This window comes from Dermacentor variabilis, chromosome 1, assembly GCF_050947875.1.
Source record: "Dermacentor variabilis isolate Ectoservices chromosome 1, ASM5094787v1, whole genome shotgun sequence".
Lineage (NCBI taxonomy): Eukaryota > Metazoa > Arthropoda > Arachnida > Ixodida > Ixodidae > Dermacentor > Dermacentor variabilis.
Genome location: NC_134568.1, coordinates 204,546,501 through 204,571,867, shown reverse-complemented (window position 1 = coordinate 204,571,867; position 25,367 = coordinate 204,546,501). Strand labels below are relative to the sequence as shown.

At 48.8% G+C, this 25,367-nt stretch overlaps 1 protein-coding gene across 2 annotated transcripts in view; it reads left to right on the top strand.

Annotated features, from left to right (window-relative positions):
* Ac76E (adenylate cyclase type 2 Ac76E) overlaps positions 1–25,367 on the top strand; it is a 944,861-nt gene that overhangs the window by 865,833 nt on the left and 53,661 nt on the right. For both annotated transcript variants that reach the window (XM_075703570.1, XM_075703577.1), the window contains exons 11-12: positions 17,825–17,883; positions 18,439–18,603. In XM_075703570.1, coding sequence (XP_075559685.1) covers positions 17,825–17,883; positions 18,439–18,603 — 224 coding nt within the window. The remainder of the gene's footprint in view (positions 1–17,824; positions 17,884–18,438; positions 18,604–25,367) is intronic.

The window sequence follows — 25,367 nt, the reverse complement described above, 5'->3', positions numbered from 1 at the left end:
CACATTAGAGCACGGTGGATTGAGATAGAGTTGTGTAGGACATATTACAATGTATGACGTCACGTGTCATGCATGGACGTAACCAATTAATTAGATAAGTCAAAATGCTTTCGCATTCAAATCAAGTAAGGATACTCAAGTGACTGTCAATTTTTTTCTTAAAGTTGTTTGGTTCGGTATTTGCAAAAAGGAAACGAAAGAAAAATTTAGAGTTGGAGCGCATTTTGACTTTGACAACGGCAAAATCTGTGCGCGGCCTGTACAGGCACTATCATTTTTTAGGGTATAGCTGCGAACACTGCGTAACACAAAAGCACGCGCCGCGCTACTTCTGGAGACGCCCACCACCACCTCAGCGAACTCTAGTAAGCGACTGTTTTCATGAACATACTTTTGTCCTTTTTTGCAGCCGCAAATATACGGTGTTTCTTCTTGTTGTTTCTTTTTTCTTTTTGCTGCAACAAATTTCTAAAGATTGCCTGTGGCTATCACACAATTAGCACAATTAGCACAATTCTAACACAAGCTAAATTACTAGATCAGGCCTCCCAGTGCTTCTACGAGAAATCAAAATGCTTGATTAAATAATTAACAATTACACTAGTTAAATTTTAACTAATTACTTTACGGCACATATTTCAATCCACGAATTGTAGGCGGTGAGTTCACAAGCCATATCCAGCTTGCGAACTCACCGGCTACAATTTGTCGCTTGAAATATGTTTGAGGACTGCGGTAAGAGATAATTTGTGGACTGAGATATAGCGCGCATTAACAGAAATAATCAGAAGCTTACCTACGCATATCACGCTCCGAATGAAAACTAGACTGATTTCACAAAGCTTTTCGTTCTTAAGTGATCTTTCTCGTTGGTCGGCCGTCTTCGCTAATAATATATCCAGAATCAGGATTGGCTGGAATTTTCTCTTACGAGCAGTTTTACCACAAGCGCTTTTCTTGTGAATGCGAGCCCTATTCGTGATTTTTTCTACACCTAAGGTATTTTAGCTGATTTGCGGGACCACTACCGTTATCACCAAAGCTTTTCGCACGCTAGCTGGTTTTCCGGACACCTGTCAGGCGCATGCGCCATGTGGGTTAGCTAGCACGCGCAAAACCTACAGGTGGTCGCGATGGTAACGGTAAGCGCTATACAATTTCGCTGTGGCGAGGACAGCCTATCGATTCTCCCACACGTGCCGCCTTATCGAAAGCCTCCACTTGGAGAAACAAGGGTAAAACAAATACAGCGCTGGCGCGCTACGCGTTTCGAAGAACTCGCACTTCTGTGGGATGGGTCGTGCTTCGTCCAGTTCAGACGTTTTTTCTCTTTTTACGTTTACGCAACAAGTGTCCTGTTTTAGTCATGTTCCTCCACGAAATGTCACGCTTTTAATAGGTTGAGAAAGACAACCACGCCTCGGACGTAGCAACACTGAAACCCCAAGAAAACGTTTCTGACGCACACACAAGATGCAGCCCCTGACGCGGATGTCACTCGCGAAAGCCTTGCCGCCCTCGGTTATACACAGAACGATCCCTCAAAAACTCTGCTCCAACGGCGTGAGCATAAGGTATTCCTTCCTGTGCGATGCAGACTTGGCACTCAGGCATGGCATGGCATGGCCACAATTAGTACATGACCGGGGTTGTTGGAGAAGTATGGGAGAGGCCTTTGTCCTGCAGTGGGCTTAACCAGGCTGATGATGATGATGATGATTTCAGTTCCGATACTTGCGAAATCGCACTCAACCTTTCTTTGATCAGCTCAAGTTCGATCCTTCCTGCATGCTGGAAGTGGGGTCATTGACTGCCTGCCCAGGGGTCGTTGGCAGTCGGGCAGCCGACGAGAGCGCGGCGGCCAGGTGGCTTGCATGCCTTGCCCTGCTTATCTCTTTCCTTCCGACAGGTGTTCTGCTGCGAAGCCGTCGGGTCTCGAGGGGGGCATCGGCCGCAGCTCACGTCCGTAATTTCCGTCGCCCCTTTGCGAGTCTCGACGGCGTGAGAGCCGCTGTATCTGCGCCTACGCTCAGCGGGGACCTGGGGGCGCGTAGGAAATAGCTGCGACACGGTCCATCTGCGAGGACGACGCCGAGAGAATGTCCGCGCCAGAATCAAGAGCTTCCTCATTTCCGCCTCTCGCGGGAAATACGAGGCGTGAGCGGCTCTCCCGAAAAACTCGGGCCACCGAGCTCCGCAAAGAGAAAGCGTTCGCTCCTTTCCGCGCCTTCTTCCACCCTCACCCCAGTGTACTCCGACACAGTGCCTTTCCTGTGTTTGCTTTTTCTTTCTTTTGTTGTTGTTGCTTTTGCCGAACCTTTGCCTCTCTTTCATTCTTTTTCTCCACGCGGGGCCCACCCGTGTCAATGGCGCCAACCGGCTGGCGGAAGCCGAGCTCTTTCTTTCCGGTCTCGTTTGTTCGGTCGGCTAAGCTTGACAGGCGTCAGTCTTGCCTGGAAATTTCCCGCTTGGTTTGCGCAATTCCCTTCGGTAGCCTCCCGCAGAACAGTGCGCTTTAGAGAAGAAACTCCGTCGCCAGGCCGATTACTCTCTCTGCTCGCACTATGGAAGGCAGCTGCCTTTATTATACGCCCCCCTACCTTTTGCTTCGTTTCTTTGGCCATAGTAATATAACGCAATTAGCCCATTGCTAAGTTTATTCGTGGGCTTACCTATCGTCCCGGCTGGGTTCAACGAGGAAAATTATAAGTTTCAGCACTTGACGTAAGAGTTCTGAGGAAACCCGCAAGGTGGAGAGCAGTAATTAATTAAAGGAAAATGAGACATCCACCCAATCATAGCAATTACTCCAAAGGAAACCCATAGGGGTTCCTCGAACGAAAAGCCTCGCAGTTGAACAAAAATTCGTCCTGGTCCGGGACTCGAAACCAGGACCACCGCCTTTCCGGGGCAGTCGCTCTACTATCCGAGCTAACTAGGCGGCTAGCAGATGGCAGGGCGAAGTCGAATTTGTCAACAACTCGAAGCAAAGACAAGAGTTTGACGTAAAGCTTATTTAATATTATTGATGTAAAACTGATTAGGTGCAGACAAAAAAAGCCAGAATAGCGCCTACAAACGTGACGCAAACCATAAATCGCGCGTATTCCACACCAGAAATTCCTGCTATAAGCGGAAAAAATAGGGAGACAACATGCGCGCTTACTATAATGGGCGTTTTCTCACAGCGACAGGCTGACTGCCTCGCAAACGTCTGAACGCGCGCGAGTTACAGGAGCTTTCTTTTAAGTGTATTTTAAGATTTATTTAAAGCTGCGTATTCGTCAGCTAAGCGATTGTAAGTGAAGTTTGTATGTCTGGTATTACGAAAAGTGGGAGGGGGGGGCACTCAGACCGGTTTGTTTACCTACTGTTATTCGTACGCAAAGTTTACGGTGGTCGCGCAAAGTACATATAACAGCGTAAATCATTTTATACGGCAAGCCAAGTAAAAAAAAAGAATGCTTGCAAGAAAAGAATGATAATGATTTAAATATATTTAATATTTTACTAAGCTATAGAATAAACGAATGAAAGCATTTAGCGGGTTTAGTAGCATATGCACAAAAGTAATCTGGTGTCAGTGCAACCATGACCACCAACCATTTAAAAATGCGGGTGGATCACAAATAAGCACATGTTGCGATCTGATTGTTTCCGTGAAGAAGCATAAAACTTAATATGCAATCAAAATGTCAAGATACACCACGTGCTCTATGAGTAAAAGTCATTTGAGAAAAGGTTTATTGGCGGCTCCTAATGTAAAGGCACAGCAACTGGGAACGGCGAAGCAGCCCGAAACACTGTCCAAACGGACGCCAGCAATCAACAGCGCGAGGCGAGACGAGCCGCGCGTTGGCGATGCGGCTGTGCCGCGAGGCGCATCTTCTTCTTCACAATCTCCCCCCGGACAAAAAGAGCCATCCTGGCACCTTAAGAATCGGGAGGCAGAGAGTCGTGGTAGGGCTTGAGACGCGAGACGTGGACAATGTCACGTCCACGCCGGCGCAAGTCTTCAGGTGGTGACAGGGGCTCAATGAGAAAATTCACCGGGGATATTTGCGCCAAGACTCGGTAAGGCCCTTCGAATTTTGGGACGAGTTTCGAGGAAAGCCCCGGCGTTTGGAAAGGGACCGACAACCACACAAGAACGCCTGGAGCGTAGGTCGTGTTGGGATGCGTGTCGATGCGGTTTTCTTTCTGGCGCTGCTGTCGCTCTGCCGTAAAGGAGCGCGCTAGCTGGCGGCATTCTTCGGCTTGTCGGGCGACTTCGGAAACAGGTAGACACTCGGAGGCGTCAGGACGGTATGGAAGGAGCGTGTCGATGGTATGCGTAGGCTCGCGGCCATACAGGAGGAAGAAAGGTGAAAATCCCGTAGTGGCCTGGATCGCGGTGTTGTACGCGAACGTAACGAATGGAAGGATGCGGTCCCAGTTACCATGATCAGATGCCACGTACATATAGAGCATATCACCAAGTGTGCGGTTAAATCGCTCTGTGAGCCCGTTAGTCTGTGGATGGTATGCCGTGCTTGTCCGATGAATAATATGGCATTCCGAAAGCAAACTTTCGACGACTTCGGAGAGGAAGGCGCGACCTCGATCGCTGAGGAGTTCCCGAGGTGCGCCGTGTCGAAGCACGAAGCGATGTAGGACGAAAAAGGCTACATCCCGCGCTGTAGCACTTGGTAAAGCAGCAGTTTCGGCGTAGCGTGTCAAATGATCAATAGCAACTACGATCCACCGATTGCCGTCTGGTGTCATAGGAAGCGGGCCGTATAGGTCGATGCCGACGCGATCGAAGGGTGTGGCAGGGCACGGGAGCGGCTGCAAGGCACCAGATGGGCGTAAAGGCGGCGATTTGCGGCGTTGACAGTCAAGACAGCACCGAACAAACTTGTGAACAAAATTGTACATGCCGCGCCAGTAGTAGCGGTGGCGAATTCGTTCGTACGTCTTGAAGACTCCGGCATGGCCACACTGCGGATCGTTGTGGAAAGCGGCACATATTTGAGACCTTAAGCTGCGGGGAACCACCAGAAGCCACCGACGACCTTCAGGAGTGTAATTGCGTCGGTGCAGCAGCTGGTCACGAATGGCAAAATGAACTGCTTGGCGTCGGAGGGTTCGGGATACAGGGATGGTCGACGATCCAGAAAGATAGTCGAAAAGAGAAGCGATCCACGGGTCACGACGTTGTGCGGTTGCAAAGGAGTCCATGTCGAGAGATGACACGGAATGTGCGGAAGTTGTTGCGCAGGCCGAGTCTGGAGGTAAAGGGGAACGAGACAAGGCATCTGCGTCGGAGTGTGTGCGTCCACTGCGGTATACGACGCGAATATCGTACTCCTGGATACGTAGTGCCCAACGGGCTAGGCGGCCAGTGGGATCTTTCAAGTTGGCGAGCCAACAAAGCGCATGGTGATCTGTGACCAAGTCGAATGGGCGCCCGTACAGATATGGTCGGAACTTGCCAAGTGCCCATACTAAAGCCAAGCACTCTTTTTCGGTCACGCTGTAATTGGCCTCAGGCTTCGTCAGTGTGCGACTCGCATAGGCGACTACATATTCGGGGTAGCCCGCCTTTCGTTGGGCGAGTACGGCGCCGAGACCGACCCCGCTGGCATCTGTATGTACTTCAGTTGCAGCTGACGGGCCGAAATGGCGAAGAATAGGTGGGGAGATGAGAAGACGACGCAGCGTAGCAAAGGCGGAGTCACATGCAGGGGACCAGCAGGAGAGGGCGGCGTCACCGCGTAGAAGCTGAGTCAATGGCGCCATGATCGATGCGAAATTTCGAACAAAGCGCCGGAAATATGAGCATAGGCCCACGAAGCTTCGAAGTTGTTTGATGGTCTGGGGCCTCGGAAACTCGGCGACTGCTCGAAGTTTTGCAGGATCGGGTAGTACGCCGTGCTTGGACACAACGTGGCCTAAAATGGTGAGCTCTCGCGCGGCGAAGCGGCACTTCTTGAGGTTGAGTTGAAGGCCAGCGCTCGTTAGACAGGTCAAAACTTGTTTGAGGCGGAGCAGGTGAGTAGGAAAATCAGGCGAGAAAACCACGACATCGTCGAGGTAACACAGACATATAGACCACTTGAGGCCCCGCAGCGTGTTGTCCATGAGTCGTTCAAAGGTGGCAGGGGCGTTACAAAGCCCGAAAGGCATCACCTTAAATTCATATAAACCGTCAGGCGTAATGAATGCGGTTTTCTGGCGATCGGCCGCAGCCATCGGGACCTGCCAGTACCCTGAACGCAAGTCAAGGGACGAGAAGAATTCCGCTCCCTGAAGACTGTCGAGGGCGTCATCGATGCGCGGCAAAGGATAGACGTCTTTGCGCGTTACCTTATTTAACCGACGGTAGTCGACGCAAAAGCGAATAGACCCGTCCTTCTTGCGAACGAGAACGACAGGAGACGCCCAGGGACTGTGCGAAGGTTGAATAACATCACGGCGCAGCATATCTTCGACTTGGGTGGTAATGACACGACGCTCTTCGGCAGAGACGCGATATGGTCGTTGACGTAACGGCTGATGTGAACCGGTGTCAATGTAGTGCTGCACTTCCGACGTGCGGCCCAGGTGAGGTTGCGAAACGTCGAATGAACTTCTAAATTTGTGCAGGAGATCAAGAAGGTCGGCGCGTTCGGCAGGTGTGAGGGTATCGGCGATGGCATTCAAGAACGCAACCCTCTACGGTTCATCAAGCGCGGACATCGAAGATGGTTGGCCGGGGTCGACGTCAAAAGAGTCTCCAGGGACGTCAACCAAAGACGAAGAGTCGAGGAGTTCCACGAAGCCAAGGCATTCACCAACGAGCAACGTAATAGGCGCACAGAGGGGATTGTAAAAGTATATATTGCTGCAGCCGCCAGCCATGTCAAGCGTCGCGAAGGGTAGTGGGAGAGATTTACGGCCCATGAAGACGTCGGACGACGTGAAGAGGGCCGTTGCATCAGCGATGGCATCGCAAAAGACGGGTACGAGGGCGAAGGAGCCAGGTGGAATATCTGTGTCCTCGCGCACGGTAAGTTTAGAAGGGCGGTCGCAATCTTCGTCCAAGGGTGCGTCACAAGGGGCAAATTCAACTTCGGCGCGTGCGCAGTCGATCACGGCTTTATGACTGGATAAGAAGTCCCATCCGAGGATGACGTCATGCGAGCAGGTGGGAAGAACAATACACTCGACGATGTAAACAATGCCGTGAATAAGCACACGCACAGTACAGGCTGCGTGCGGAGTGACGTGCTGCGCGCTTGCCGTACGAAGCGACAGTCCAGAAAGCGGCGTGGTCACCTTGCGCAGCGAACGGCACAGTTTGGCGGCTATCACAGAAACGGCTGCGCCGGTATCCACAAGAGCGAACGCTGGAACACCATCTACACAAATTTCGACCACGTTAGCAGGAGAGGCGCGAGGACTTTGACAGTTCGAATGGGGCGCAGTTCTTGCCTCTTGAACTGCGACGTTCAGTTTTCCTGGTCAGGTGGTGCGGGACGCCGACGCATTGGGGAGAGCGAGCGTCGGCGAGGGGATGGCGAGCGACGCGAAGGAAATTCTGGGATGTCAGCACGAGCATACGTTTGGGGGGAAGGAGCGGCGTATTGGCGAAATGCCTGGCTGCCGTACTGGAAGGGCCGCGAGGCGTCGCCGAACGCTTGAGGACGACGGCGGCAATATCGGGCGACGTGTCCGGGAGTGCAGCAAGAATAACAGATGGGTCGATTGTCAGGTGTTCGCCAAGGATTAGCTCGCGGTGCGGTCCAAGATGTAGCATGAGCTTCCGGTGGCAGCGGTTGGGACTGGGTCGTGAAAGACGCCGGTGGAGGCCTGCGTACTGCCTGCGCGTACGTAAGAGGCGCGGCCACAGGCAGGACTGGCTGCGCATAGGTGAGAGGCGTGGCGACAGGCTGCACTGCCCGCGTAGAGTTGAGATTCGCGGCCGCAGGCGGCTGATGGTGTGCGGAAGGGACAACTTGGGCGACCTCTTCGGAAATGAGGGTGCGGAGCGAGTTTGGAAGACGGGAGGTGGGCTCCTGAGTGAAGGGGACTAAAGAAAGTTGGCGGGCAACTTCCTCACGCACAAAGTCCTTGACCCGCTGAAAGAATGAGGATGGGTCGTACATGTTGTCAAGGCTCGCCAACAACTCGTCGCTTCCCGAAGGACGCCGAGTCGAAGCGCGTTGCTTCCTTAACTCATCGTAACTTTGGCACAGGCTGACAACTTCAGACACCGTGCGCGGATTCCTGGCTAGGAGCATCTGGAATGCGCCGTCATCGATGCCTTTCAGTATATGGCGAATTCGCTCAGCTTCGGGCATTGCGGCGTTGACTCGTTTACAAAGGTCCACGACGTCTTCTATGTAGCTTGTGAACGTTTCCGCCGTCTGCTGTGCTCGGGCGCGCAAGCGCTGTTCGGCACGCAGCTTGCGAACAGCGGGTCGGCCGAACACTTCCGTAAAGGTTGTCTTGAAGACTGACCATGTGGGCACGTCACTTTCGTGGTTGTGAAACCACAGTTGGGCAACGCCAGCCAGGTAAAAGATGACGTGAGTTAACTTGGCTGGATCATCCCACTTGTTGTGTGCGCTCACCCGTTCATATGACGCAAACCAGTCTTCTACGTCTTCGTCGTCTGCACCGCTGAAGACCTTGGGGTCCCGTTGTCGTGGAACGCCGGTGCAGGTGAGGGACTGTGGCGTCGGTGCCGTTTGGGAGGAGCTGTCGGTCATGGCGGGTGGTAGCGTTCTTGATCTCAGCTCCAGGGTTTCAAGCGACGGGGTTTGAGTCCCAGCACCTCCACCAATTGAGAAAAGGTTTATTGGCGGCTCCTAATGTAAAGGCACAGCAACCGGGAACGGCGAAGCAGCCCGAAACACTGTCCAAACGGACGCCAGCAATCAACAGCGCGAGGCGAGACGAGCCGCGCGTTGGCGATGCGGCTGTGCCGCGAGGCGCATCTTCTTCTTCACACATTCAGCAAAAGGTACCACGCCGCTCCCAATCGCTTGAGCCATTTAATTGAGTGGATCGTTGATTGTTATTTTCGGTTTTTGGCAGTTATCGTCATTGCCGTCTGTGGCACTACGTCCGAGGCCGTGGGCAATAATTTGGGCGTCTTATCTGTCGCACTCTTCTTTGCATTTTCCTCGTTCTTTTTTTAGTTCGCTTCCCACAATAAGATTATTTTGACCATCTTCATCATTGCGTCATCATTGTGGTGTTCAATAGTAAATAACACTTATTTACTATCGCTGTCTCGTGGTGCCCAAGCTTGCAAAATTGGCATGCGACGTTGCAGCGAACATGTTTCACGCCATGCATATTTCTTGCGTCCACTGTCCACGTATGGGCGGCTGCGAAATCTGACAGCGTCCATCTGTGATCTGCACCTGCACCTTGTAGCCTCAACTCGAAGAGTCCTGCAGCCAGCAAACATTTCAAAGACAATATCTTCCTTAGCGGATTGCCACCACTTTCTAGAGACAATGTATTTCTTACCGAGTTACCACCACTTTTCGAACCGGGTATGTTTCTAGCCTTTTTCATGGGCCGATCCAGAAGATAGCGCTGTATAAAAATCTGGGCCGATAGGCCCTACTGGGTACGTGAGTACCCGGTGCCCGGTACGTGAGCACGTGAGCCTCTGGGGCCCACTGATAACCGTTATGTTTTCATATATATATATATATATATATATATATATATATATATATGTGTGTGTGTGTGTGTGTGTGTGTGTGTGTGTGTGTGTGTGTGTGTGTGTGTGTGTGTGTGTGTGTGTGTGTGTGTGTGTGTGTGTGTGTGTGTGTGTGTGTGTAGAAAGCATACGGGAAATTACTTCTTTATTTAATTGAAATGTAGAAATTCTAGATCAGTGAAAGTGGACGAGAAAGCAACTGGCCGGAGGTGAGATATCCACGTCTTCGCATTACGCGTACCATGCTCTTACCAAATGGGTAACAGCGGTGCCGTCTTTCCGCCACCTTTCTTGGGTATTTATGTATGTGTGCTAGAGTTAACCCTGGAAGCGCCAACGCGCTGGTTAACATTCCCAGGGCTAGCTCTAGTTGTATTTTTCGAGCTAGTTAATGATGGCTCAGGTCTATAATAAGCACCAACTAGCCCAACTGTCTTCTCTAATTCAACTCTCTCTCTCACCATCAGATCGTAGTTTTGGCATCTGAAACCCCAGAAATGATTTAAAATTAATTAACAGGTCACTATACGTCAAAATGAGGTCCGGTCTCGCATATTGTGCATTTAAAAATTGAAGCAGTCCGACGCTCCTGCTACTCCCCTCACGCGAGGGGTGATGCGATAGAGTGCCGTACGCAGCGACTCCCTTACATTATCAACCCCAACTCGCTCAGCAGCACATATAATTAGAGAGTTTGAGCGTAGAGGACTCCAGCGTTTTGCGTACGCAAGAATTAGGGGCCACGGTGCTGTGCATGTGCAGAACCAGACGTAAGGGTGTGCTCATGCGCAGTACTGTGGCGCCTAGCTCTTGCGTACGCAACCCACTTGAGCCCTCTAATATCAAGCTCTCTATTGCCTTTGATCGACTTCAACTGGAGGTTGAATCGCCCTCCAATTTCTTTTTCTTTTTCTCTTCTTTTTTTTTGCATCACGTACGCTAAGCAGGTTACTTGCGTTGGAAGTTCCAATTGACTGTCGTTGATTTCCGCTGCGTCCTGGCCGATTTTCTGCAGGTTGTTTCGGGCTCCCCTCCGAAACCACTGAAACCAAAACCACAGATTTTATTAGCATAATGAAATCTTCAACATAACCACATAAAGGAGGAAGTCCTGAACACAAAAGTAATCCAACCTCCATCCCAAAATATGCGGACAGGACAAACTAGAAATCGTATTACGTAAGGTATTATTTTCCACCGATTCATTTCTCATCGTCCGCTCCTCTGAGTGGCCCATTTCGGCGGCAGCGGCAGCGCGGGCTCGTGCGAGCAAATGACGAAGGGCAAAAAGAATAGGAAATGATAAGAATCATTCGAGAAATACAATAACAGGCTCCTGTATACGGCCGTTAGAACGAATAATGGTTGAAATGTATATAAATTAAGCACTGCAATACTATAGTTAACGGGTATGGAGCGAAACGAGCATTGGTCATAGTAGAACGTGGAGCGTATCCTTATGAGACTGCGCAATATACAAGGTTTCTTTGTTTTTCTCTTCTTCTTCTTCCTTTTTTTTTTCAGACCATGTACAATCTTTCAAATTGCCTGTGGCAAGTAGCATAATTCTAATCCTTCAGCTGGATTTCTCGAAGAGGTGGACATTACTCGCACGAGATATCACAATGCATAATCGACTTATTAATGACATTTCACGAATTAAAGGGACACTAAAGCGAAACAATAAATCAGTTTAGACTAATGAAGCATTGTTTGGGAACCCTGCAGGCAGTCATTTAAAAAAATAGTTTGATTGTTACATGAGAAAATGAAAATCCGAGTATCAGTATTTGAATTTCGCGACGAAACCCCAGCGCCGGTACGTCAGCGTGACGTCAGGGATTTCTAAGTATGTTTTCGAATTTGGGCCGCATTGGCTGAACAAAGGTTCCCGAAACTTGCCATGTTTAATATTTGGTTCCTTTAGAACACGGTGTAGTCGATCTGTACCGCTATATATAATTAGTAGGCCCTAGAAGATGCCATCAAAATCCAAGACGGCACAGCCCCCAGGTGCGGGAACTTAAGTAGGCGTCGCCACCCGTATTTCGTTCTTGCGCTTTTTCTGGCTTACCAAACGTCTTATCGTTGTAAGAGTGGTGTTCTTGGTGTTGCAGAGCGGTAATTTACTGATGCAGAAGAAATCATTTTCCGCTTTAGTGTCCCTTTAAGTTTCTAACTTAATTCGACTTCTCTATTTAAATTACTTAGCAAACAGCTCGCGCGTCAATTAATGGACTCTATGTTGCTCACAAATACCAGTAGCACTAGGTTCTATTACCTAAATGTAATACGAACTATGGCAAAATGACTTCCTCCTCAGCGATTAAATTGTGGAATGACTTACCCCATGCTCTTAAATCATCAACATCTTTGCATGCACTCAAATATGAACTTAAAAATTTCATTTTGTATAACTAGTCGGCCTGAATAATTTAATTTGTATATGAAGTACGTACTTCATTTGTTAAATATGTTTATACAATTTGGATTGGTAATGTGCGAATTTTTTTTATGTTACATGTATGACTCCTTGTATAAGAATCAAATGTATTCCTTTTCACTACTTCGTTCACGTTTTATTTACTCGTAGATTGCATAATTTTACAATGCCGTATTGATTAATCATTTTGTACCAATCTTGTTGTTAACCGAGGGTCCTGCCGCAGTCGTTAGACTTTGGGAATCTCGCCTGTATACTACTAACAACCAACTATGTACAGTGGCGTAGCAACAGGGGGGGCCGGGGGGCCGTGGGCCCCGGGTGCAAGGGGCCGGGGGGTGTCATATACGAAGACACCCCTCTTTCCGCCAGCTTGACTGGGCACAAATTGCAAAGAATGCTCCGGTATCCAGTACACCGAGCTCATGCACCCGATGCGTTGCGCCGCAGAATTGTCGGCTGTAGCTCTGTCAACACCCCACAAAATAATTGCACGAATGTGCGGTCTAAAAACTTTAATTCGCGAAATGGTCGCTAAACTACTCGCCTTAGCGGAACGTTTCCTGTGGGGTGCGCTCGTGCTGTGCGTTCATGCTGGGAGCAGGAGTCGCTAAACATACAGTGAGGCGTTGTAAGGCGTTGGGGCTCTTGGGTCCCTCTTCCGTTCAGAACGCGCAGCGAAGACGAACAAAGACAGCAGCAAGAGGGCGTTCAACCAGCGCGCCCGGCGCTCGCGTTTACGGCGAAGCGTTCGTTGAGAGCGACGTTGCATAAGTGGGGCCGTCAAAAGTCGCGAATGGGATTCTCTGGATCGTCTTCAGACTCGGTTCGGCCGAAGAGTTTGGCGGCGTATGACTCTACAGGCTGTAGCCGCGGGCCCGCCGCGATGTCCGGCTCGCCTTTACTTCCCCTCTCCCGCTCGCTCCGAGAAGCCGCTGCGAAACCTGCCGTTATGTTTCACGCTTTCCTTCTTACCCTCGAAAGTTATAGAAAACTGTTATTGTTGTGTGACTTCATGTCACAAGTACAGTGTCTGTATCAGCTGCACAGAATTTTATAAAAAATGGTGAATTTTGTAAGGATATTTTCCGATCGAGATTCTATGAAGTTATGTCTTTTTGTGATTACTAGGAACTCAGTAGCGCGAAAAATACGGCAGATAAGTAATAACCATATCCTTAATAATCCCGTAATTATTACTTATAGAGGAAGTACTTCAATTCGAGAATTGAGGACTGAAAGTCATATTATTACCTCAACAAAAACTTCTTAAACAAAATCGTTTTGGGTGCTACAACCTACAGTACTTTGGCACTGCGGGCGGCGCCCAGTATATCGCAGAAGCGAAAGAAATATGAAATAGTGGACCAGTGACGTTGATCCCTTAATCCTCTCCATAGCGAGTGCAGACCAACAGTAGTGCATGCTTTCGCTGGCACGGGCTTCATCGCGGCCTTTCTTACTTTTTTTATGGTCACGCCAAGAATCGACGCGAAGAGTGCTCTATTCTGTTCCCAATCTTGCGGTGGTACCGCAGCTCGGATAATCACGTTTGTCCGTATAGCAGCAAATGAAAACAAGGCTTTATTGATCAGAATGGAGAGAACTCGCAATTGTCATAGCATTGGCGCCCGCGCAGCGGGGAGGCAGGTAGCGTTTCTAATAGGTTGGGGAGATCAGCGTCACTGACAAAAAATATAATTTTAGTTTTCGTTCAGGGCTGCCCACAGACAAAATACTGCGTGCCATAGTACCTACGACGATTTTTGTGAAGTTGTTGTTGGGCAAGATATGAATGTCGGGCTTCAATTTTGCAAATGCAATATTGCCGCTAAAATTGGTAATTAAAACATTATTAAAAGATATTTTTGTTACTTGTGACGTGAGTCATGTTTTCCACGATGTCGCATTTGTATTGGCTGCCAAGCCTTACAGTCTGACAGAAGATGTGCACATGGGCTTATCACACGTTATCAGTGCAGTGCCCTGTGGTACTTGGCGCAGGAAAAACAGCGTGTATATTTGCTGCATTCGCGTACGGTCTCTGGGAAAGAAAGCGAAGGAGAGGGGGACCCGGGGAACGTGCGCGGTATCCAAGGCGGCTGTACTGGTGCTGAAACCCGGATATTGTCGATATGCTTGCCTTCCTCGGCTACATAAGAGGGGGGGGGGGGGGGGGGGTTGACAGAAGACCTATGGTCCCCGGGTGCCAGACGACCTAGCTACGCCACTGACTATGTATCTTGAATGAACAATAAACTGGAACTGAAACTAATTACTTTATGGCACACATTGCAATCTACCAATTATAGCCGGTGAGTTTGCAAGGTTTATCCACGCGGAGCCAATTACGAGAATGGCACTGGTTTGGTGATGAGCGCCGTCAAAATTGCGATGAAAATGCACGCTTGTACCACTTATCTTCTTTTACAAAGCGCCGTTTTATGTATTCAAGCACAAAATACCCGAGGACACCTAAGCATTGCTTATTAGTTATCAATGCGAAAGCATTAATGTCCAATCGAACGCCGCTGAGCGGTCCTACGAGTTATGAACTCCTCGCGCTCATGCGAGCGTGTTGAGGCGCTTGGTGAACACCTCCAGGATATCGCGAGGCCGGTGCGCTTCGATCCGTGAAGTGATGCTATCTTGCCCGACCGCCATAGAATCTAATGGGGACGCTCTCGAGTAAGTGGAGGTGATGGTTACTTTAAATTATGGGCTTTTACGTGCCAAAACCACTTTCTGATTATGAGGCATGTCATAGTGGAGGATTCTGGAAATTTTGACCACCTGGGGTTCTTTTACGTGCACCTAACTCTAAGTACACGGGTGTTTTCGCATTTCGCCCCCATCGAAATGCGGCCGCCGTGGCCGGCGACCTCGTGCTCAGCAGCCCAACACCATAGCCACTGAGCAACCACGGCGGGTGTGATGGTTACTTCACCGATTTCGCAACGCCGGGGTAGGCGATGGAAATTATGCTCCAAGTAGCATGATGTCATAAAGTAGAGTGCACAGGCCTGCTCTCTAGGAAGCGCTGGTTTAGCCCAGTCAACACAGCAACAAAGAAGGTCAAGCGGAAAGTCAGAGAGGCCGAAATAATCTCATGGGTGGCGGCAATGAAAAAGAAGCCTGCCATGAGTAACTACTTAAGAGGAAACAACGAAATCAGGAAAGAAACAATTTATGATAACTCAAAGGGAAGCTCATTACTTTTCGAAGCGAGATCGGGATGCCTTAGAACACGCAACTATAAAGCGAGATATAAGAAGGAGGAAGAATTATGTGCTTGCTGCGGTAAAGCGAGGGAAACTATGGAGCATGTTTTGTTAGAATGTGAAGACGTCTACCCAGCGGTCGATTTGGGCACCACTGGCCTCCTTGAAGCCCTTGGGTTCAGCTGGAGCAGCGGAAAAATAAACATGTCCGCAATAGGCATTAGTAAGAGGCGATTGGAGGATTGGTGGAAGAAGAGTAAGGAGACGACAAAAAACGGAGACGTACAAAAGCACAGTTCGCAATAGGGGATCAGAAAATTTGGGTGTGGTAGTTCATAGTGTTTTTCTTATTTTTTATTGTTTAACCTAGGTAGGACATTAGGCACTACAATAGCAAGAGCTTGGTGGTGCAACCTACCGCCCTGTTCCAAAGGGGACGCTCATAACATCCATCCATCCATCCATCCGGATAAGACACTCGGCCTCTGAACGTGGGGGCGTAAGTTCGAAACTCACTGCCGCCAATGTTTTTCCTTTCGAATTTATTGTTGTTGTTTTGTTTTTTTTTTGTATACATTAATTTCTTCATAGCGATTACTGAGGCGAAGTTAGGACGCAGGCGACAGCTTCCATGTACAAGGAGCTCGCGGATAACACAGGCCTCTGAGAGCGTGGGTGACAGCTAATGCATTAAATATTTACCATACAACGTGGAGAACATAATGATTACGTGCTTAATATACGTAGCGTAAAAAAAAGATAAGAAGAACGCCAATTTATAAGCTTTAGCATTGCCTGAGGCAAGTTCGTTTAGAGACAAAAGCGCGGCGTCTCCGCTTTCGCTATGTCCGCTGTAACATGAGACAACGCATAACGAATCGCTAAAATCCGCAGCCCTGCGCCATGTGCCAGTGACCCTCGGGTTTGCCGTCGTTCAAACAACGCGATTGGCTCAGATTTTGTCCTGTCCTTTCTGCGCACTTCAGCCTGCATTAAACATGGTTGTATTTTGCTGCCTGATTGCACAACTTTCCTTTATTAAGCGTCATTCATAATCCTAACTTAAATACGCTGCGCGCGTTTTAAACAAGTTGACAACCATTTAAAGTCCGCTAGGCGCGTTTTTTTTTTTTGCGCGTGTTTAGGAAGAACGCCAGTTTTATTGCTTGAGTGCAGATGTTTCTGACGGTTGTGTTTGCAGTAATGCTGCTCACAACTCCGAATTTTTTTGAGCCAAACCAATTTCTGAACAAAGCGAGATACTGAGTGCAAGCGCTCGCGTCCTGTCAAATCTAATCATGCTTTTTTTTCCCGAAGTTGGGCCTCCGTGACTAGGTCCCTCGAGCGCAGATGTTTGCCGAGTGATGCCACCAGACAAGGTTTGGCACCGAGCAGCGAGGACCTCGCGTTCTTATTATGCTCGCCTGTCAGGTGGCATCGGGGCTCGCGAACTCTTTAAGCAGCCGGGTTCTAGCAGTCTATAACAGACTTCCTCGCCGAGTCTCTTTTTCCTTTTGCGCCTGATTGTTATCAAATGCATCTCCGACCTGTCTTTCTGTTTCGGTACACATGTCACGCGTCGCCTGCATGCGTTGTTCAATACCGTCGTACGGTGTACATTCTGCCTCTCTGCGTTTCGTATCACGCACAGTCAACAAACGCCTTTTTTCGCCATTTGCGATTCGTAAATAGAGCAGAAGAGCTGCAGCCTTGAAACAGTTTCAAACAGTGTCGTCTCTGTCGTCTTTCAAGAACAAATATGGTAAATGCGTACTTCTTTGTTTGTCTCGCTTCGTGGTAATACGGCACACCTTAGGACAGTCGCCGTCTTACACGCTTCTGTAAGAAAAGATGACACCCAGATGGTACGCCTCAATGACATCGGCAAATTGGACCCCTTGACGTGTTTTATGTCGTTGGATATTGCTCGCAAGAAAGCATGGAAGCATAATGCTAGCTTGCTGGTGCTATTCATGCTCGCAATATTAAAACTGTGATGATGAAGAGCTTCGTATTAGCAGAAAGTACGTAGCGTTCCAGGAATTGCAGGAATACCTCAAGGAAATACGAGCGGTGAATCAGGACGCGTGCACAGGGATTTCTTTATGTTCAAGGATATATTTTGGAGTTTCGCATGCGCATAATATTAAGACCCGAGGTTCCATAAAGACAAATTCTGTTAACAAACGCTTTGAACAACGAGCGCAGGTGCTCACAATCAAGCGCAGCAACCTGCGACCAAGATTGCTGCTGTACTGTTTCCGTTTATGTGCTCAGCTAAAATATGCCATCGCAATGCTCAACTGAGTCCTTTTTTGTTACCTTAATCATTGCTGCATTAATCAGCTAGATAATGAATCTGTCAAACTTTGGATAATTTCGCAGCCTGCTTGAGGTGCGCAACGCTCGTCGGCATCATGCACCTTAAACCCACGTGCCGCTATTTTACGTTTACAGAGCCTGGCTTTGATTGAAGCAAACCTCCTTCCCGATTCAGGAGTTTCATGGAACTTCAGGTAACCTTCCTTTAAGTTATCCATCTCGTAAGCCAATAACCAGTGCAGCAAGCACAGTAATAGTCCACGGGGTCGTTCACTTCTAGGGTAAGACCTCATTTGTGTGCTTGTTTTTTTTCCCGCCTCTGAGCAATGTACGGGTGGTGTGGTCTTTGTCAAAAAGTTGAATCGGCCTTTAGCCTCTTCTTCCTAAGATAATGTATGTCGAAATAAGACAATATTAAATAAATAAATAAATAAATAAATAAATAAATAAATAAATAAATAAGGCGAAATTTAATATTTTTTGTGTCCTATGCAATTGCTAATGTGGATCACAATTATTGAAAGATAAGTCTGCAGGATTCCACGCCACATATAGGCTGATATGAGCGCTTGAATACTAATGAAGTGTTTCCCTAACAGTGGACGACGCTATACAACGCTGTAGAAGGAGAGTACGTAACGAGAGTGTAGAGAGTGGAAGGCATGAGACCAAGGATAAAGAACATGTTTCTAGCTAGCACACAGCTTCCTTCGTGCTTGTCTCATCATCAGCCGAGTGGCAAACCGCAGGCGCTGTTCTCCTGACGGTCTGAACCCTGTGCTGCTGCGCTTCGAAGATAAAAACTTGGAGACCCAGTTCCAGAACCAGCCGGACCCACAATTCCCGCAGTGCGTCGTCGGCTCGGCGCTCCTCTTCACCGCCATCGTCATCGTGCAGCTTCTCACGCTCCAAGTGTAAGGCTACGCGCGTTCACAAGCATTCTTTGGCGAGCCCGAAACGTCGCTCGCGACCACGAGCGAACGAGTGCGTATCTTTGTTCGTTGCCGCTTCTGCTGTTTTGAGGCAATAATTTTTCGATATCGATCAGCGTAGCATGCATATACTTGTCCTGTGGGATTTTCTTTTATTACATTTACTTTCAGCCGTTCAGTACCAACGTCGAACACAACCACGCTCCCAGTGGCAGGTCTTCTGGTGATGTGTTGGAGAAAGCTTGCTGAAGCGATTCTTTTTTGTTTGTTTGCTTGTTTGTTTGTTTGTTTGTTTGTTATGACTATGTCTCTTTGCATCTTGGCTTGCGCTTGCCCTCCTGATCCTGCGCGAAGGGGTCTGTTTTGCAACTAAAACTCCATTTTACCTTCATCTCGGCAGCGCGCTCGCACATCCTTCTGCCACTTTCCCGAACGAGTACAGTTTTTTTCTCCCGCGACTCTGGTGCCGTACAGACAAAGCAGGCTTTACAGGAGCGAACAAACTGATGGCCTGGAAAGTAGCCAACAGTAATAATGCACGCGCTCCTGCAAAGCTTCGATGTCCAATCTCTCAGTACATTCACCAGCAAGCGGCACTTCGATAATAGGCACCTATGTATCAAATTACCAGGTACGATTTTTAAAGTCTTTATTGCGTGAAAAAACATTCTTTCCGTACGTCAGGTAATCGTAGAATCACATGGAGGCAAACTAAAGGAAAAGAACAGCGTCAATACTTCCTTTAAACGTGAATGTGTGGACATTTATTTTTGGCGTCCGAAGGTTTAGCCCTTAGTTGCGACACTGGTGCGCACAAAGAGCCGCAACAAGGGCCAGCATGTCGAGAAATAATTTGAGCAGACTGCCAGTCCTGAATATTCAGGATCTCAAAACAAAGGGCGACTCAGATGTCTCTCTTTATTTAAGTAATAAAGGAATGTATGTTACAAGCAGAGAAGCACCTTCCCTTTCTCGCCGTCAAGCGCTCGAAACATGTTTCTAATATCTTTCGAAAGAAACAAAAACAAATTGCCCTTGCCAAGAGGACATTTTCCTTTGAATAACTCCCCTAATAACATTGCGAGTCCTGCCTTCTTCCCACCGCACACTTTCATCCACGAATCTTGCGCATTAGAGCTTCAGTCTCCACGTGCATGCCTTTCGTATGGCGGATGATGGACAAGATTTGGCAAGTGCGAACGCGGAAAGTAAACACGGCGATATTTGATTTTCGTTTATGGACTGAGAATAAAAGTACGAGAGAACAGTTCAGTACTTTATTCACTAATTGGCGCGGAGAATTGCTCCACTCAGGCCCACTGCGCTCCGAGAAGTGAAGTTGTCAGATTTCCTTTTTTTTCACCCCCCGCTGTCTGAAGAAACGTGGGCGCGTCAAATCCCATAGGAACACTCAGCGTTTGCACTTTCGCTACGAAGCGCGACTTAGAGCGCTTGCCGGAGAGCTTCCTTTGTCTAGTCTCGGCTTTTATACCGTATCTTGCCGTAACGGTATTCGCGATGAAGAAATAAAGCACTGGTTATGTCAGGAAATGACACTAGAAAATTCATCACGAATGCAGATTAACACAATACGTGGAAGGCTCCAAAAAAGGATATCGGTGCTCTAAGAAATATCCTTTCGCTAATTGTTGTATTATAGCTCTAAAGCTTTCAACTAAGTTACATTCAATGTTCAAGACATTTACGCTTACGTCATATTTACATTTCTTTTCCCTTGTCAATTTAGAGGACACACGGCGCGAAAAGGTTTCCATGTCTTAGCATCGCATTCTGAGTATTCTTCTCGACCTTATTGTTATAACTTCGCAGCAACACGTCCGTTAAACACATTTTTACGCGGTTCGAAATACGGCCTAAATTGTAGCGAATGTGAGATAGCCAATGTAATAGCGCGCGAAAAAGGAGAAGAAAACTATCTGACAAGTTTGTCAGACTACATCTTAGGAAGTAAGCAGTTCAGTGCCACGCAATCAACATATGCTACTTGTGTCATTGTGGCACACTTAGCCCCACACTTATTAAATCCTGGCGCTTGTTTGCTGCAACTGCCGGCGTCCCTTACAAAGTTAGGTTGTAGGTCTTGATAGAAAGTTAGTCAGAGGCACGGGGAGGAAGACGAAGTGATTCTTTGATAGAACGCTTCTACGTTTGTCTCCGCTTTTTCGCTTTGTTTTCCTGCATTTCTGGGAGCTGCCGCTCCCTCCTTGCGGCAATGGATGAAGAAATCTCCGAGGACTTTCCTGATGTGCAGCCGTCAGGTCGGCTAGCGTCCAGGAAACGTGGAAGTGCGTCAAGCGCTACAGACAGCGAGGCCACTGAGATATGTTCGGACAGCTACGACTCATCGGACGATGACTTCCAGGTCGTGATGAGTAGATCAGCGAAAAGAAGACTTCTGCAGGCATCTTCGTCGCCAAGTGCTTCTACCGTGAAGAGTGTACCGCTGCGCTGGCCGCACACTGTGCGCTTCATGCCCGTGGACCCGGCGACCAATTTGCGGCTCCTCAACAGGCAGGTCCTCTCTTCCTTACTTGAGAGAACCGCACCAAATGAGATTAAAGACGTGCGAATAAACTCGCGGAAGAATGTCCTGGCAGTTGATGTTTTACATCGCAGCGCCCTACAACACCTACGTAATATAACTGATATCGACAGTGTAAAGGTGCGATCAATGATCCCCACAGGCGGCGATGGTACTGCGGGCGTCATTTATGACGTCGACGTTGCCATTTCTAATGACGACTTGACAACGTTGATAAAGCCAACGACAGAAGGCAATTTCATTACACGGATTTCCAGATTGGGAAACACACGCTGTGTGAAGATTTTGTTTGAAGGAGACAGCCTTCCTTCCCACGTCAAAGTAGGACATGTCCGCCATCCAGTACGACCATTCGTACCGAAGCCCCTCCAGTGTTTCAAATGTTGCAAGATTGGCCACGTGAAGGGTGTCTGTGTGAACAACGTCGTGTGCCCGCGGTGCTCTGACTCTCATTCAGAAGACGCCTGCAACGCACATGTTCTAAAATGCCCTAACTGCAGTGGTCCTCACAAGGCCTCATCAAAGGATTGCCCGCGGATGCGGACGGAATTCACCATTCTAAAACGAATGGTGCGGGACAATTCAACGCATCGAGAGGCTGCTACCGCTGTACGGCGACGTCGGCATCGACACAGAAAACGTTCGCGAAATTCCGAAACTGCAGATAGGTACACGCCAGCTACCGTCAGAAGGACTGCCGCATCACCACACTGCGCCACCAAGACAGATACAAGGAAAGCAAACAAAGCGGGAAGGCTCGCCCGTCCTGAAGAATGGCCTGAGCTACCGAGCGCACATCTCCCTGCTAAGTTACCTCAAAACGCACCGACTTCGACGGCTTCTGCACCTGTTGAAGCGACGCTGACTGATGATCTCCAGGTCATCAACATTCTGCGGTCGCTCATGAATGTCATTCGCGTTATACTTACCAACAGGAAGTCTTCGTCTGCGCAAAGCGCACTTCAGGTGCTGGACACTTTGAGTCCAGTACTTGCAGCTCTTGGTTAAAATCATGGCTCTCCAGAAGCCGTCGTTTCGTGACGAAGTCCGAAACGCGTCGATATTTCAGTGGAACGCCAGAGGACTGAAGTCACGCATGTCGGACTTTCGACAGTTTGTGTTCACGAATAAGTTCCCAATCATCGTCATCTGCGAGCCCTTATCAGATAACATCAGCCTGTCCGGGTATGAGTGTTTCATGTCCGCCACCCACCGAGAATGCAGCAAGATCATCGTATTCATGCGACGTGATCTTACATATGTCCATCACCCAGTGTCGCCTGACCAAGAAAACCAATACGTATGTCTGACAGTAAAGAAAGGCAAGCTCACTTTCACATTAATTGGAGCCTACATATCGCCCTCAAGTCGGCTGGACTGCGAGAGATTACGGCGAATCACGACGGCGACTCCGCAGCCTTTGGTGATTACTGGAGATTTTAATGCCCACCACCATCTCTGGGGAAGTTCTAAGATAAACTCGAGAGGCAGAAAATTAGTGTCATTTGCCTCCGAACAAGAACTGTGCTTGTTAAATGATGGAAGCCCCACCTTCCTGCGTGGAACTGCCTACTGTAGCTGCCTGGACCTGACCTTTGTTTCACGCTCTTTCACTAGAAAGGTCAGGTGGTTTCCGGATATTGAAACGCGGGGAAGTGACCACCTACCCACTTATCTTAGGGTTGAAGGGTTGACGGACTCCAGGTTAGCCGGCGTCACACATTGTATCGACTGGCCAATGTTCAAGTCAATTGTCGAAGACGGCTGTCGTGATGACTTGTCCTCTAGCCTAGAGGACATCATAAAAGGTGCCCTAGAGGTTGCGAAACATACGCTTCTGAGAACGTATACACGCACCGAATACGACATCGAGCTAGAGAAGCTTCGTGCAATTCGTCGTCGTGCAGAGCGAAGATACAGGCGCACGAAGTCTGTACATGACTTGAGGTTGGCCAGAAGAACTCAAAAGAAGATTCAGCGTCGCATGGACAAACTCGCATCGCAAAGATGGAAATCATTCTGCGAATCTTTGGATCCACGAAAACCTTTGTCTCACATATGGAGAACTGTTCGTGGTCTCCGTGGAACCCCTCAGCAGCGCCACCCTTTTAAGTCTTTGGCCCTTCACCAACAATGCAGCGAGATTGACGTAGCGGAAGCTTTCTGCAGGAGGATTGCTGGCAAAACTAGTTCCGCTGGAACATCGACGCTCCACCACTCACCGGTTTCACGCGACCCCCGCATGGATAGTCCTTTCTCCATGGACGAGCTCGAAGCTGCACTGGCCTTGTGCAAGCGTTCATCTTCACCAGGACCCGACGGTATAACCTACCGTGCCCTATGTAATCTTGGCGAAGAGGCTCGAAAAGTGCTCCTGCTCTTGTTCAACAGCTCCTGGCAGACAGGTACGGTTCCGCAGGAATGGAAGACCAGTCGCCTAATTCCACTACTCAAGCCTGGCAAGTCGCCTGTAGACATTGCATCATACCGACCAATTGCGCTTGCCAGTTGCATCGGAAAACTAATGGAGAGGATGGTTCTAGCACGGCTAGAATGGTACCTCGAACATTACCAGGTATATCCAGATGCAGTGGCCGGCTTCAGGCGTGGCCGTTCTTCCATAGACAACGTTATCGACTTAGTGACGTACGTCGAGCACCAGAAGTCCTGCAAAAGATTATCTGCTGCCCTGTTTCTGGATGTTAAAGGAGCGTACGATAACGTAACGCACGAAGCGATTTTCAACGCGTTAGAGGCAGTAGGACTTGGCGGCAAAGTCTATCTCTGGATAAGTAGCTGTCTACATAAGAGATCCTTTTTCGTGCTTACCGAGGATGGCCCGACCTCACAGCATTACAGTAACCGTGGGGTGCCTCAGGGCGGAGTACTCAGCCCAACGCTCTTCAGTCTAACACTCATTGGACTCTCCGACATCCTGCCAGGCACCGTTAGGCTCTCCATCTATGCCGACGACATTTGCATCTGGACGTCGGCTGTGACGCGACTGCAGCTTCGCGCGCGGCTTCAAAAGTCAGCCACTTTAACATCATCCTACCTTAGAGAACAAGGACTTCGTATATCATACGAAAAGTGCGCAGCGGTGGCATTTACCAGGAAATCAATGTCTCCATACGTGATATCCGTCGACAGACACATGATCTCGTACAACACGAGTCACAGATTTTTGGGGGTGGTCCTTGATAAAAATCTCTCCTGGACCCCTCATGTGAATTATGTGAAAAAGCGCCTGACAGGAATTTGTCATATGTTTAAGTTCCTTGCAGGAAAGACCTGGGGAGTACCAATACACTCTATGCTGCAACTGTACAGGGTCCTCTTTATTGGATTCCTACGGTACAGCCTACCGGTCATGTCCAACACCTGCAGAACTAACCTGAATATAATTCAAAGCATCCAAGCCCAAGCCCTCAAGATATGTCTCGGTCTACCGCGGAGTGCGTCAACGACTGAGGTTATTGCAGTCGCTCAAGATTTCACTATTAAAACGCACATTGTCATTGAAACAATGCGTGTGCACATACGACACTTTGCCCGGACCCCTACCCACCACCTAGCAAGTCTCCCAGTAGATAGGCCCCACACGACATTCAGTGCGACTGTCTTCGCGCACCGTGCCTCTTTCAGGACAGGTTACACACCTGCGGCAAGGCCTTCCATTCCTCCATGGTGTATGCGCCGTACTCAAGTGAACCTTACAATCCCAGGCCTTCAGAAAAAGTCGGACTTGCCATCATCAGCGCTCAAGCAACTAACTTTACTTCTCTTGTACGAGAAATACAGCGACTGCACACACGTCTACACTGATGGATCAATTACATCAACCAGTTCCGGCGGCGCTCTAGTTATACCAGCAATGAGAATAACCAAGCGGTTAAAGACTTCCCATGTCACTACGTCTACAGCTGCAGAGCTCGCGGCTCTCCGCGACGCGCTTCAAGTGATAAACGCTGAAAGTCCTAGAAAATGGGCAGTCTTCTGCGATTCAAGGCCGGCCTTGCAATGTGTGCAGTCGTTTCTCCGACAAGGAACTCACGATCAGCTCACGTGCGAAATCGCGGAACTTGTTCATCACTTAATAGCAAAAGGCCATGATATCTCTTTTCAGTGGATACCAGGTCATTGCGGTATCATTGGAAATGATGACGCCGATAAGGCAGCTCGG